This window comes from Schistocerca nitens, chromosome 9, assembly GCF_023898315.1.
Source record: "Schistocerca nitens isolate TAMUIC-IGC-003100 chromosome 9, iqSchNite1.1, whole genome shotgun sequence".
NCBI classification, from domain to species: Eukaryota; Metazoa; Arthropoda; class Insecta; order Orthoptera; family Acrididae; genus Schistocerca; species Schistocerca nitens.
This window is the reverse complement of record NC_064622.1, coordinates 328855618-328872151: the sequence shown is the minus strand read 5'-3', so window position 1 is coordinate 328872151 and position 16534 is coordinate 328855618. Positions and strand designations below refer to the sequence as shown.

The 16534-nt window shown below is 41.8% G+C and overlaps 1 protein-coding gene across 2 annotated transcripts in view; it reads left to right on the top strand.

Moving 5' to 3' along the window:
• Positions 1–16534, top strand: part of LOC126202984 (phosphatidylinositol transfer protein alpha isoform) — a 192932-nt gene that overhangs the window by 161390 nt on the left and 15008 nt on the right. The window contains exons 4-5 of one of the 2 annotated variants that reach the window (XM_049937173.1): positions 10571–10670; positions 15017–15094. In XM_049937173.1, the coding sequence (XP_049793130.1) occupies positions 10571–10670; positions 15017–15094 (178 nt within the window). Of the gene's footprint in view, positions 1–10570; positions 10671–14728; positions 14807–15016; positions 15095–16534 lie in introns of both variants that reach the window. The other variant, XM_049937172.1, reaches the window with a different exon arrangement.

Here is a 16534-nt window from a genome sequence, read left to right as displayed (position 1 = left end):
AAAGATTTCGCAACAATGAAAAACGCTTCTGTTGTAATGATGGCCACCCAACTCACTTATTGTATTTGTGACACACACTACTGTACTTCACAGTAATGAAAAGTGAGTTGCCCTCTTTAAACATCTGCGATGTCCACTGTGAATCCTATAGGGTAAGAATTCCATACTGCACACCAGTACTCCAGAAGACAGACGGATGGACAAAAACACTTTGTTTTTCTCTTTCCCCACAGAATTTTCTATGTGGTGGTTCCAGTCGGTTTATGTTGTTCGTAGTTCTAACTGGTAAGCATTTAGCTGAAATTGCACACATTAAATTTGTGTTATCATCTAACTAAAATATGAAACTTTATAGTACAGCACTCATGTAGTGGACATCACGTCTTTCATTGTTAAACGTGAGCTGCCACTTCTTGCAACATGCAGTATTGTCTTCCTAATTTTTATAATGCATTTTGGTCATCTGGTGATTTTACTCCACAGTAAATTATAGTACCATTTGCAAAAAGGTCTGTTCAGACTGCCACCTAACTCATTTATATAAATTGCTCAAAAGAATTAGGGAAATACTGTTGAATCCTGCCTTGACGTCAAACATGTGTAGTCTAGGAAGCCTGCCTTCTCAGATCATTAGACAATATTCAGATAAATCATATTAATGAGTTTTATTACTAAATGAACAATGACAATACTTAACTTCGACAATAACACAGAAGTGCCGGAAGCAAAGGGTGATAAGCAGATAAGAAATCTCTTCAGTATATACAGTTCCTGATACAAGTGAAGTAATATATCTGCATCTACATCTACTTCCATACTCCGCAAGCCACCTGACGATGTGTGGCGGAGGGTACCCTGAGTACCTCTATCGGTTTCCCTTCTATTCCAGTCTCGTATTGTTCGTGGAAAGAAGGATTGTCTCTGATTTTATCCTCATCGTTTCTTTGCGAGATATACGTAGGAGGGAGCAATATACTGCTTGACTCCTCGGTGCATGTATGTTCTCGAAACTTTCACAAAAGCCTGTACCGAGCTACTGAGCGTCTCTCCTGTAGAGTCTTCCACTGAAGTTTATCTATCATCTCCGTAATGCTTTCGCGATTAATAAATGATCCTGTAATGAAGTGCGCTGCTCTCCGTTGGATATGCTCTCTCTCTTCTATCAACCCTATCTGGTACGGATCCCACACTGTTGAGCAGTATTCAAGCAGTGAGCGAACAAGCGTACTGTAACCCACTTCCTTTGTTTTCGGATTGCATTTCCTTAGGATTCTTCCAATGAATTTAAGTCTGGCATCTGCTTTACCGACGATCAACTTTATATGATCATTCCATTTTAAATCACTCCTAATGCGTACTCCCAGATAATTTATGGAATTAACTGCTTCCAGTTGTGACCTCCTATTTTGTAGCTAAATGATAAGGGATCTATCTTTCTATGTATTTGCAGCACATTACACTTGTCTACATTGAAATTGAATTGCCATTCCCTGCACCATGCGTCAATTCGCTGCAGATCCTCCTGCATTTCAGTACAAATTTCCATTGTTACAACCTCTCGATACACCACAGCATCATCTGCAAAAAGCCTCAGTGAACTTCCGATGTCATCCACAAGGTCATTTATGTATATTGTGAATAGCAACGGTCCTATGACACTCCCCTGCAGCACACCTGAAATCACTCTTACTTCGGAAGACTTCTCTCCATTGAGAATGACATGCTGCGTTCTGTTATCTAGGAACTCTTCAATCCAATCACACAATTGGTCTGATAGTCCATATGCTCTTACTTTGTTCATTAAACGACTGTGGGGAACTGTATCGAACGCCTTGCGGAAGTCAAGAAACACGGCATCTACCTGTGAACCCGTGTCTATGGCCCTCTGAGTCTCGTGGACGAATAGTGCGAGCTGGGTTTCACACGACAGTCTTTTTCGAAACCCATGCTGATTCCTACAGAATAGATTTCTAGTCTCCAGAAAAGTCATTATACTCGAACATAATACGTGTTCCAAAATTCTACAACTGATCGACGTTAGAGATATAGGTCTATAGTTCCTCACATCTGTTCGACGTCCCTTCTTGAAAACAGGGATGACCTGTGCCCTTTTCCAATCCTTTGGAACGCTACGCTCTTCTAGAGACCTACGGTACACCACTGCAAGAAGAGGGGCAAGTTCCTTCGTGTACTCTGTGTAAAATCGAACTGGTATCCTATCAGGTCAAGCGGCCTTTCCTGTTTTGAGCGATTTTAATTGTTTCTCTATCCCTCTGTCGTCTATTTCGATATCTACCATTTTGTCATCTGTGCGACGATCTAGAGAAGGAACTACAGTGCAGTCTTCCTCTGTGAAACAGCTTTGGAAAAAGACATTTAGTATTTCGGCCATGTGAAGTGACTCTTCTATTCAGGCCACTAACCATGAAGCTTCTGTAGAACTGGGCCACGGCCAGTCGCGTGAAGTGCCTATGTTCTCTTTGCATAGAGGCTGCTGCTGTCACTTTGTCATCCTGGGGAGGGTTCGGTCAGGGTGCAATTGGCTGACGGGTTCTTCACAGCCCTCTCTGCTCTCATGTTCCCGACTGGCATGCCGGTGCTTGACTTTATGCCATAAACCAATATGACTGTGAGTGTGTGCCCTAAATCCACTAAGCAATAATTGAGGACTGGGTAAGTTACCAGTTTGTATCTTAATCTACACAAATTAAGTGCACTACAAAACAACATTACATCCTCAGTCGCTTATATGAAAAGAATTGAAATGACTGACAAGTATCAAAAACATCCCATGATCGTGGATGCTTTTCTCTGGACTTTAGAGAGCTTCCGTAATGTGTATGCCATCTGTGAGCTCTGTAAAAGTCTGTCGAGTTAATCCTGTGGTATAAGTTCCCAGCCTTCAGAGAGCCCATGCGTATGCTTGGAGAGTCTGTGGTGGAACAGGACGTCCACAAACACATCTGTCAAGCAGGCCCCACACATAAAAGATGGGATTTAGGTCGGGACTCAGCTCTGGCCATTCCGTTACCTCAATGTCCAGGCTTTGCAAGACATCCGTGCTGACACTCGCTACATGGCCACTACCAAATGCAGCAACTGCCACATGGTTCAACAGGATCTGTTTGCTGTAGTGCCTGACAGTAAGGTGACTGTGGACAAGGAGATCCACATGGCTATCAGCACAGGATCCCCACAATGTAACAGAAACATAGACAACTCTATTTGCTGGACAACATTTGGCAGGTACTGCTCACCACGTACCTCTGCACATGAACACAGCTATCACCTTGCATTGACGGTATCTTCACTCATCTGCGAATAATGTATTTCACCAATGAAGTAGCTGTCACTTAGTGTGAGAATGGCAGGTCTGAAGACAAGCTGCAAGATGATGTCATGTCCAGTAGAGTACTTAAACAGGATGCCTCTGCTTGAACAAGATACCTCTGTTGTAAGGTCCTTTCTCGTAACCTGTTCTTTACAATCTTATTGGACACAGTGGCTCCTATGGCCCGCCTTAGGTCATTTTGCAGTGCTGACGGTATCTGTATGATGCAGAGATAGCCAGACATCAGTCATTACATGTAGTTGTAATACGTCAGCAACCTTGTCCAGCTTATCTTGTGTATTGGCATGCCTCCATGTAGTATGTTCACAACCTGTGGATGACGCCCAGAGTGTCATTTGCATCTGCAGTAACATGACAGAATGTCCATTCTTTTTCGATCAAACTGACTGCCCTTATGCAACTTATCCTGAGTCAAGATGTCGCATTGCATATGCTTGGTTTAATACAATGCCCCCCCCAATGCGGTTCCGGGCGTTAGAATAGGACCGAGGTATTCCTGCCACCGTAAGAGGCAACAAAAAGGACTCTCATATATTTCAGCCTTGATGTGATGGTCCCCTGTAGGGTTTGACCTCCATTTTTCAAAATTTTCCCGAAGAGTGCCTTACATGGTGCATAGTGTCCATCATGCACTGAGATCTTTCACATCCTCCATCAATGTGGATCTTCACTTCCACTCATTCTCCAGCTGTAGGGTGAGGTCACCCTCCTGGGTGAGTTTTCCTCCATCATCTGTGCAGTATCGTTTTCTGTGCTGTCAACGATAATGGACTTCTTAGCTCATTTGCACCAGATTTCCAGCATGGTAGCCAGTCCATTGTGGTGTGGCCACCATGTACCCCGTTGGTTGTAGCCCCCTGACCACACAGAGATTGCTCTGCTGATGCCTGTGCCATTAAGTCCCCACGTATGCCAAGGAGTAGATGCCCATTACCCTGGGGCATTGGGACTCCCAGCAATTGCCATCCTGTCAGGTGGCCTTTGCTGCCGCTGGGTGGCGCCCGTGGGTAGGGCCCCTGATCGGAGTGGATGCCGTCAGGGCAGATGGCACACCATGAAGCATAGTAAATCATCTCTTGCTGGTGGTTAAACACCAGCAGTCTCCAAGCAATCAAGGTCTAACTTCAGTGTTAAGAAATGTGACCCTCCTCAGTTATAAGGGATATTACAGGAACTGTAGCGACAACAACAATGTGTCTGGTGGAGTTTGCATCTATGTCCTGAACTCAGTATGTAGTGAGCTTGTGCCCCTTCAAACCCCTCTTTGAAGCTTTGGCTGGCAGGATAAGAACAATGCAGGAAATAACTGTCTGCAATGTATATCTTCCTTCAGATGACCTGAACATATTGGCTACACTGATTGGCCAACTCCCTAAACCTTTCCCACTTCTGGGAGATTTTAATGTGCAATAACTCTTAGTTTGGGTGGCGTCCTGCTTATAGGTTGAGGTAGGGAGGTCGAAAATTTACTATCATAACTCGACCTCTGTCTCTTAAATACAGGTTTACAGGTGCCCCCACACTTTCCGTTATGGCACATGGCCTATATTCAGCCATTGATCTCTTGGTTTGAGTCCTGGCTTTCTCCCATATATCCACTGGAGAGCAAATGATGACCTGTGTGGTAGTGACCACTTCCCCACCTTCCTGTCACTCCCCTGGCGTCATGCCCACAGATGCCTACCCAGATGGGCTTTAAACAAGGCAGACTGGGAAGTCTTCTCTTCTGGTGCCACCACTGAATCTCCCCCACATGGAGCCATCGATTTTTTTCGTTGAGCACGTCACTACAACGATTGTTTCTGCGGCGGAAAATGCGATCCTTCATTCTTTAGGGTGCCCCCGGCAAAAGACAGTCCCTTGGTGGCCGGCGGAAGTCGCTGAGGCAATTAAAGAGTGTCAGCAAGCTCTACAGCAACATAAGTGACACCCTTCCCTAGACCACTTAATAGCCATTAAGTGGCTCTGTGTTCGCATTCGCCAGCTTATAAAACAACAGAAACAGGAGTGTTGGGAGAGGTACATGTCGACCATTGGATGCCATATATCACCTTCCCAAGTCTGGATGAAGATCAGATGTCTTTTTGGACATTAACATTAATGATGTGTTACCTAGTGACGCAAATGCAATTGCCGAGCACTCTGCTTAGCACTATGCTCGAGCCTCTGCGTCAGAGAACTACCCCCCAGCCTTTCACACCCTCAAATGGTGGATGGAAAGGAAAGTCCTCTTGTTCACTACACGCCACACCTATAACACGCCATTTCCAAAGTGGGAGCTCCTAAGTGCCCATGCATATTGCCCTGACACAGCTCCTCGGCCAGATTGAATCCACAGACAATTGATTAAACATCTCTCATCTGACTACAAGCGACATCTCCTCGTCATCTTCAACCGGATCTGGTGGAGTGGTGTCTTTCCATTGCAGTGGTAGGAGAGCACCATCATTCTGGAGCTCAAACCGGTCAAAACTCACTTTATGTTGATAGCTACCGACCCCCACTGCCTCACGAACTTTCTGTGTAAGCTGCTGGAACATATGGTGCATGAGTGGTTGGGTTGGGTCCTGGAGTTACGTGGCCTACTGGCTCCATGTCAGGGCATCTTCCATCAGGGTCGCTCTACCACTGATAATCTTGTCCCCCTCGAGTGTGCCATCTGAACAGACTTCTCCAGATGCCAACATCTGTTTGCCGTCCTTCTTACTTACGTAAAGCATACGACATGACCTGGTGACGTAATATCCTTGCCACATTGTATAAGTGGGGTCTCTGGGGCCCACTCCCAATTTTCATCGAAAGCTTCCTGTCACACTGACTTTCCCTGTCCAAGTCGGTGCCTTCCATAGTTCCCCCTGTATTCAGGAGAATGGCGTTCCGCAGGGCTCCGTACTGAGTCTCTATTTTTAGTGGCTATTAATGGTCTAGCAGCAGTTGTAGGGCCATTGGTCTCACCTTCTCTGTATGCAGATGACTTCTGCATTTCGTACTGCTCCTCCAGTACTAATGTTGCTGAGCGGCGCCTGCAGGGAGCCATTCACAAGGCGCGTTCATAGGCCCTAGACCACGGCTTAAAGTTTTCAGCCACAAAGTCATGTGCGATGCATTTCAGTCGGCGTTGTGCCATTCATCCAGAATCACAATTTTACCTTAATGACGATCCACTCACTGTACTGGAGAAATATCGATTCTTAGGACTGGTTTTTGACTACCAATTGACTTGGTTACTTCAACTTCGTCAGCTCCAGTGGCAGTGCTGGCAGCACCTCAATGCCCTCTGCTGCCTGAGCAGCACCAACTGGGGTACAGATCGCTCTACACTGCTGCTGCTCTACAGAACTCTTGTTCAATCTCGCCTTGACCATGGGAGTCTAGTTTACGTTTCAGCTGTGCCCTCAGCGTTGCATTTACTCGACCCAGTGCACCACTGTGGCATTTGCCTAGCGATGGGACCTTTTAGAACGAATCCGGTGACCAGTGGCCTGCTGGATGTCGGAGTCCCTCCATTGAAGGTTAGGCATGCACAACTGCTCACAACTTATGTTGCACACGTTCATAGTTCTTCTGCGCATCTGAATACAGTCTGCTTTTCCCAACCACGGCAGTTCATCTCCTGCTTCAGTGGCTCAGGTCAGGGCTTAAGATTGCAGTTCGCATCTGGTCCCTTTTGTCTGAACTGGAGTCCTTTCTGTTACCACCTCTCCTCGACATCCATTCACGTACACCTCCGTGGTGGACACCTAGGCTGCAGATTCTTCTGGACCTTTCTCATGGCCCTAAGGACTCCGTTAATCCTGCGGGTCTCTGCTATCACTTCCTCTCGATTCTTGACATGTACCGGGACCATGAAGTGGTTTACACCGATGGCTGATGGTCTCAAATGCTTTGCGTATGTTCGTGGAGGACATATTGAACAGCACTCCTTGCCATATGGCATGTGGCAGATGGCAGGATGGCCAAACAGGCTACTTGGAAACCGCTTCTGGAGATGGGCATCTCCAAAACTGACCTACGTTCTGTCTTACACCGCATGGTTTTTCGGCTTTGGGAGACCTAATGGCATGACAGTACAAACAACAAACTGAGTATCATTAAGGAGACTACAACCGTGTGGAAGTCTTCCATGCGGTCCTCTCACAGCGAAGCAGTTGTCCTCTGCCGGCTCCACATTGGCCATATGTGGCTAACGCATGGTTACCTCCTCCATCGCGAGGACCCACCTCAGTGTCACTGTGGCTGACAAATGACAGTCATCGACCTCTTGCTGCACTGCCCACTTTTAGCCACTCTGCGGCAGACTTTTAACTTTCCCAGCACCCTACCTTCAATATTGGACGACAGTGCCTCAGCAGCAGCTTTCGTTTTAATTTTATTCGTGAGGGTGGGTTTTATCATTTGATCTAAGTTTTAGTGCATGTCCTTTGTCCCTCTGGCCCTCCACCCTAGTGCTTTTAGGGTGGAGTTTTTAATGTGTAGCAGAGTGGCTGGCTTCTCACTTTTATTCTCACGGCCAGCCAGCCATGGTAATGTGCTCTCTTGTTTTGATTTCTGCTACATGTTTCTTGCATCTCTCTGTGGTTTTCTTGTCCAATTTTTTCCATTTTAGTGTTTCTTGCACTTCTGTCATTCTTGTGGTTTTCTCCTTCCTTCTACCTGTGTTTTGTATGTCTCGATTATTTTGCTCCCACCCTTGTGGAATTATTTTAATTGGAACAAGGGACCAATGACCTAGCAGTTTGGTCCCTCCCTCCCTCTTTTAAACCAACCAACCAATACAATGTCCACGAATAACTGCCACCTGTGTACTTTACTGGAAAATGCTGGGACACAGATATTCACTTTCTTAAGAGCCACCTAACACTGGAATTCACAATGCAGCCAACAGATGACAGATGATTTTAATTGTTGTACATGGAAGTGCAGATCTCAAGCTATGCAATGAGACTACAGGTACTGCCTGTATCAAAATAGATTTAACACAGTGGACATTGATATATGTATTCCCCTAATAGTTTTGAACAGTGTAGATTAAGAGCAGTAGAAGATCTTGAACATCTGGGTATCCAAGATATAACTTTGATTCCACTACATGACTTCCCTCAAATTATTACAAACCATCACCTTTCTGACTGAAAGAGACCCTCGGTGTGCCCTTTGTTAATACAGGGATCAAACTAAATATTATGAAAACCTTGATGCAAATGTCAGATTGTTTTTAGGCTTGTGTGTTCTGTGATGGTGTACTAGAACATCTCATATTTCTGATCTACAAAGTTGTGGCAAGTTGTTGGTGCCCTGTTTGTTGGTACATCTTTAGCAATAGCCTCAATTCTACTGGGTTGCCCACAAGTTTTGTAATGGTGTCAGGACAGCATGCAGACTACATGGGAAAACATGCCCAGGAAAGTTCAATTTTTCTTCCACAGTCGCAATTATCAGATAGACAATTACCAAACAAAGAATGCTGAGCTCAAACTATGTCCAAGAGAACATCATCAATAAACTCATAACTGTCTCATGAAGTATGGGTGGTGGAGAGTAGTTAGCAGTTGATGCCACATTAACAATAATATCAACAGAGATGAAACAACAGCCCAGAATCTTGGCATTTGCCTAAACCACTTTTGGATGCAATTGTAAACCTACATCTGGATGGTAGAATGAGGATTTGAAATGTGCTCCTCTAGAATGGGATTCCAGTGTTGTAACAACTGTGTCACGTCATACACTCATTTGTGCTACAGCTGCTTTGTCAAATTTTCTGTAAAACCAGTGAATGCAAAATGAGTGTCCCCTGTGACAGGAGTGGCACAACACTGGGAATATCTATCAATGAAATCATGTAATGTAGGATACACACTTGGGGGTCAGAAGTTCCTGACTGTAAATAGTACATTATTATTTTCAAATATAGACATATTTTTGTGGCATGGTTATATCAGCACCCTAAAGAAACCAGTGTTTCCATTCACAATGTTCTTTATTTTTGTATTGTTTGCAACACAGTCACATGAGAATTTCACAATGTTGTAGCCAGTTTCAACCTGCAAGTTGACTAACAGACTAAAGACACATGCTGTGTGTGGTATCCATTGCATTATCAACAATAGTCAGTCCAACAGAAACATGCTTTTAGCATGTGCCTTTAGCGTGAAGATGAAAGCTGGCTGGTTCAAACTGGTCACAACATGGTAAATAATGTATTTTACTTTTTCCAAATTGAGAATATTTTCATCATTTCTTTGCACATTAATTCAGTGTGCCATTTTTCTGCTCTGTGAAGGAGTGTATTGGCTTTAGCAAAGAGTAGGTTCTCCTCACTTCAATTTAGCATAATTCGTGGACCAAAAGTCAGGTACAGTTTGGCTCAATGAATTTATTAATATTCTTGGACACACAGTGATTTTTATCCTGCAGTCTTCATGTTGGACTAATATTACCAACATGCTGAGTTCTCTTTTCTCTATTATCTAGCAGCAGTGGCAATGTAACTTCACATACAGGCATTCACATCTGTGAAAACAGCAGTTATTTTAGTAAATCCCCAACTCCTTTTTTGAAACTATCCTGTTTGTTATATTGGTCATTTGAAGGAAGGAGCCACTACTATAACAATTATTAAAATTTCACAGTTGAAACACAGGTGCTGCTCTGATTTCCCTTTATTTTTTTGTGACTTGACATATTATTAATTAAAATGGAAGCCCCTTGAACTGATTGACAAAAATGACAGTTCAGATACTTCATAGAAATGCTCTATGTATTTTGGTGAAACTTTCTCTTGCTGAAAAATTGGTGCACTCACTACTACAGCAAAATGTTGGGTTTAGCCAGATCCTGCATCATGGTGGTTGTAAACCACCCCCTCCCCCCCCCCCCCCACAAAAAAAATCCACCTTGGAATTTATGTAATGGCCTTCACTAACTTCAGAAGGCAACAATTTATATCAGAAAATTGAAAATATAAAGAGAATATTTATGGTTACAATCATTCACTCTGAAAACCCCAGTTTGATGCTGCTGCTACAATTACTATTATTATTACCATCATCATCAAGTTAAATACTGAACCTATGCTGTTCATTGATGCACATCTGTTGTTGATAAACTTTTAAAATGCAAAACAGTTTATTAATTTGCCATAGAGTAATTTTTTTAGATCTGATGAACTTTTTGTGCACACATCTTGCTAACAGATTTATTTTATTTCTCTTCCAGTAAAGTTCCAGCCTTTATAAGGCTACTTGCACCAAAGGGCTCTCTAGAAATTCATGAAGAGGCATGGAATGCTTATCCTTATTGCAAAACAGTCATATCTGTAAGTATAAGATCTGTAGTCTCTTTCTGTGATTAATAGAATCTCTCTCTCTCTCTCTCTCTCTCTCTCTCTCTCTCTCTCTCTCTCTCTCTGTCTCGTGCGTGCGTGCGTACGTACGTACGTGTGTGTGTGTGTGTGTGTGTGTGTGTGTGTGTGTGTGTGTGAAGTGAAATAAGAAAAAAAGTAATTAGAAAAAAATTAAATTACTTTTTTTCTTCCAGTGTTTCAGCTCAATTAGAATAGCCTGTGAGAAATGTATAGGAAGGTAGTGAAAAGAGTAAGTTGCCATGAACAATTCACTTAAAGGATTATTCTCATCAGAATCTGCAGCAGGACAAACATCAAGAACAGTAGTCGAGGTACACATACTGAAGCCACAAGCAGGAAATGAAGAGGTAGAGAAAGTATTTGAGGATGTGTAATGTTGTATGTAAAGGGAGATGACAATCTAATACTTGTGAGGAATATGAACACTGTTGTAGGGAACAGTGTTAAGAACATATTTAATAGACAATACTATCTTGGCAACATGTATGAGAAAGGAGAGAAGCTCCTTAAGTTCTGCAATAAATTGTGACTAGTGTAGCAAATGCACTGCTCAAGAATTAAGAGGAAGTGGTGTAGGAATAGTGCTCTGATTGGAAAAGATGTAAGGTGAGGATGCAGTCTTTCTGACATACATATTTAGTATGTCTACATCTACATCATATTTTGAGAGCTACCTAATGGTGTGTGTGATGGAGGGTACTTCTCGTACCACTAACAGATCTCCCCCACCCCCTTCCCTGTTCCACTCCAGATGGGGCATGGGAGCAGTGATTGTCAGTAATCTTCTGTATTCTCGAATTTTTACATCATGTTCATTTCATGAGGTGCATGTGGGAGGAAGTAATAAGTTTTCTGACTCTTTCTAGAAAATACTCTCTCAAAATTACAATGTTAAACCTTTCTCCTTGATGCACAATGCTTCTCTTGTAGTGTGTGCCACTGGAGTTTGTTGAGCATCTTTGTGATACGCTCGTGCCGGAAAATGATCCCGTGGTGAAATGCTTCGTTCTTTGTTGGAGCTTCTCTATATCCTCTATCAGTCCTACCTGGTAAGAGTCCCAGGTTCACCAAAATGCTAAAGACTTGGTGGAACAATTTGCTTGAAAGCCACCTCCTTCATGGATGGAGTTAAATTTCTTTAGCAGTCTTCATGTAAATCTGTCTAGCATCTGCATTTCCTACTATTTGTTTTATGTGGTCATTCCATTTAAGGTTGCTCTGGACAGTTACGCAAAGATATTTTGCAGTAGTTGTTGTTTCCAGCAGTTTCTCATCAATAGTGTAGATATACAGTAGTGAATTCCTTTTCCTATGTTTATGCAGTATATTACATTTATTTACATTAAGGGTCAACTGCCAGAGCCTGCACTATTATCAGTCCTCTGCATGCCACTCCGAAAATCAGTACTGTCTTGTGGTGTTGCTACTTTCGTACAGACAACTGCATTGTCTGCGAACAGTCTTAAAGAGCTTCTGATGTCTTATACTAGATCATTTACATACATTGTAAACAGTAAAGGTCCTGTCACAATTGCACTTCCCTGGAGTATTCCCAAACTTACCTTTACATCTGTTGATTTTGTTTTGTTAAAAATGACTTGAGTTCTATCTGCAAGGAAGTTGTGAATCCAGTGGCAAATCTGGTCCAGTACTCAATAAGCTCGTATTTATTTCACTGAATGGCAGTGCACGATGGTGTCAAAATGCCTTCCTGAAGTCAAGGAACACAGCATCAGCTTGTGTTGTCTATGGCACTTTGGATGTCGTGGAGGAACAGTCAGCAGAGTTTTGCAACATCCTTGTTGATTTTTGCAGAGGAGTTTTTTGTTCTCCAAAAAGTCATAATTCTTCAGCATAATACATGTTCCATAATGCTACAAAAGATTGATGTTGCTGATACAGGCCTGTAATTGTGTGCATGTGGCCTGCACTTTTCACTAGTCACTAGGCACCCTTTATTACTGCAGCAATCTAGGACAAACTGTTGCTAGAAGGGAAGCAAGTTCTTTAATATGATCTCCATAGAATATTACAGGTATATCATCTGGTCCTGATGCCTTTCCACTGCTAAACTATTGTAGTTTCTCTTCTATTTCATGATTGGTTATCTCGGTATCTTCCATTTCGACTTTCGTACAAGGATTGAAAGGAGAGACCATGTTCCAATCACCCAGGTGAAATAATTGTGAAAGAGTCAATTCAGTTCTTCAGACTTCTCTGTGCTATCTAACGTTCGATGCCAGTATGGTAACTGGATGAGTGAATAGATGATTTTGACCTATTCTCTGATTTTATATAAGACCAAAACCTCTTAGGAGCCATTGAAAAAGTATTGAATGAAATGAAAGTTCAGGAGTGGAATTAAAATTCAGGGTGAAAGATGATCAACGATAAGTTATTGATGGCACTGCTCTGCTGTCCTCAGTGAAAATGAGAGAGAATTGCAGGGTGTGTTGAATGGTATTAACAGTCCCATGAACACAGAGTATGGACTGAGAGTAAGTCAAAGAAAGATGGATATAATGAGGAGTAGCAGAAAGGAGATTGGTCATAAAATTTACATCAAAATTAGAGATTACATAGTAGACAAAGTGGAGCAATTTTGCTTCCTCAGAGGTAAAACGATACATGAGAGCAAAGCAAGCTGGATATGAGAAGCATTCTAGCACAGAAAAAGAGCATCCTCACTAAAAGAAATAGTCGTATCAACCAAAGGCCCTACTTTGAGAAATATGCAGCCTGGAGCACAGGATTATATGGAAGTTGGCAATGAGAGACCAGGGAAAGAAGATAACGGAGGTGTTTGAGATATGGTGTTATGGAATGATGCTGAAAATGAAGTGAACTGATAAGAAATGAAGTTCTTTGCAGAATTGGCAGGCATAGAATTGTGTGGAAAACACTGACTAGAAGAAAGTACAGGATGATAGGACATGTTAAGATATTGGGGAATAATCTTCATAATACTAGAGGGAGCCATATTGGGCAAAAAGCTACTGGATGAAAGAGAGATTGGAAAATTTCCAACAAGTAAGTGAGGAGAGAAGGTGCAAGTGCTACTCCTAGGTGAAGAGGTTGGGAAGGAGGGGAGCTGTAGTAGGCTGAATCACATCAGTTGGTAGACTGAATATTTTTCTAAAGGATAACGTAATACATTTGAAGATGATTTTTAGCTTTTTTATGGTGTCTGTCTGTGCAGCTGTGGAGCACTCCTTGATATAAATATCAGAAATTTGGAATATTACATAGACTTCCATTCAGGATGCTTTAATTGTTAGTAGTAATTGAATGGAGAAAGTAGTAGTGCAACAAGTTTTAGACTGAAATATTAAATTTGTAATAGAGTATCTATATATGTTGATCACATGGCAAGTAATTAGATATTGGTGTTGCAATACTTGGCATAATGACATGCCACTTTCCCCATGGCAGAAAAAGCAGTGGGACAAATAAAATACACTTAGTATGGCTTTACTTGGAAGAGCAGGACAGGGAATAGAGTATTTTATTCTGTTGCAAGAAAGAAATATTGCATTATTTTCAGTATCCAGCAGGAGAAGCAGCTAGGATGTTTAAATTGATTTATTGTTATATTTTCACTTATATAGAGTGAACAACTGTAAATAAGAAAGTTTTTATTGTGTGTCATTGAGAAAATGATGATATGGTTGATAAAAACAAAATATGCTTTTGGTGTCAGAAGGTTCACTTTCCCCTCTGTTTGCAGTCCTTGCTTTATTCCTCCCAGAATCAGTTGCAGAACTTCACTTGCCTTGCCCTATTTTCTCCATGTTCTTCACCCCTCATCCTGTAGTCACTTTCACTTCACCTCTGAAGGAAGGAAATCTTTGACCTGAAAAGCTGAAATCTGATACCATTTGTGTAAGCCATCTCATGTACACACCACTATGACTTTTTAAAATTTGTTGTTCTTTCCGGGCTGCTTCTTCTGTCAGATAGAATGCTTTGAGATTTGTTTAAATTATGTCATTTTATTTTTCAAATTTCAGAATCCTCATTACATGAAAGAAAAGTTTCTCCTGGTAATTGAAACATTGCACGTGGGAGACAAAGGTGACCAACACAATGTGAGTGAAATGCTTTGTGGCAAGCTGTTTCTCTATTTTTGTGTGCTTATTTTGTCCACAGGTTCTGAAGTTAAGAAGTCTGCTGCTCTTTCTCACCTGCATTCCCATTTTTCATGTTCCTTCAAATATATTTTCCCACTAATTGTGCCGTGGTGTTCTTTCTGTTTTTCATCATGCTTGCTTCAAACTGCTGTTGGTGGTGGCAAACAGAATCCTGGCTACATGAAAGAAAATTTCATCATTGTTATAGAATCATTACATTTAGGAGACACAGGACACCAGAATAACGTAAGTTAGGGGTTGTTAATACATTGTAGACTTTCATTAGTTACCATGCATTGTAAACCATATTTTCCCCTTAACTTTAATGCATGACGGCTAGTGATGTAGAATGTGATATAATAATATTTACTGTTTGTTGTGTTAATACGTACTAGAATTTGGTTGTAGGAAGTGGTTGTGGTGGTGGTTGTTACAGTAGAGGTACTACTCTTAATGAAACTTGGAACAATCTGTGGTTTTTGTAAAACTTGACATGTAATTTTTACAGTAAAATTATCTTCGCACTTACAGTATTAATTCTCTTGCGCTTCTGTATTTTTCCACTCTTAGGAGAGACTGACTACTCAAAATAGCTTCAACCAATGTACAAAAATGCTAGATAAAATAGTGAAAATTCTCTTGCTATGGTGTCTTATTTCCTTACCTTTTAATTATTTTAGAGACTTTGATTTTTTTTGTTTTCCTCCCACATTTCTATGGTAACTGGATATTACTATTGTTAATAACAATTTTTGAGAGATATTTTTACTTCCCCATTACAACTTTGTCAGTTGCTAGTGTCCTAGCAAGTGTCAGGAAAATCTGGTTAACCTGGGTGAGATCCTTTTGAAATAAATTCAGTTTTACCGCTTTGAAGAGTTCGTATACCAGCAGCAAGGCTGAGATTGCTTCCCATATGAATACTGAAGGCATTGTTGTTAATGAAATGAAATGAGCATATGGCATCGTTGGCCCAGAGGCCCCTATTCGGGAAGTTCGGTCGCCAAATGCAAGTCTTATTTCATTCGATGCCACATTAGGCGACTTGCGTGTCAGTGATGAGGATGAAATGATGATTAGGGCAACACAACACCCAGTCCCTGAGCGGAGAAAATCTCCAACCCAGCTGGGAATCGAACCTGGGCCCCGCTTGCATGGGGAGCGAGCAAGTTACCTCCTAGCTAATCAGGCAGACATTGTTGTTAATGAGAAGTACTCAGCCATAATGATGAAACATGGCTTTAATAGTGAGGTGAGAGCAGTAGCTAATTTTGGAGAAAAACCGTACAGGGTTTACAATGAGTAGGCGTGTATACATACACCTGTTGAAATGTGTGTATGTCATTGACTGCTGATAATGTGCATTATGATTTCAAGACATTTCTACTTCTAGTTGCAGTTTTCTGAGTAAGAAGCAACTGACTGTCGCTACCTTGTCAATTCTTGAAATGTGAGTGGCAATGTATTGTACAACTTCGCGTATAATTACGGGGATTTTCTGCAAATCGATTTTAATAAAAGCTACTGTAAGGAGAAAACATGTTAAAATATTTTATTAATGAAGGAATGAGTGCCTGCACACTTCCTCCCACTGCTATACTCTCACCCTCATCTGTGAACATTCTACAACTTCTTCTATAGATACTCTCTGTTCACTGGTCACTGTTTCTCTCTCTCAATAATGTT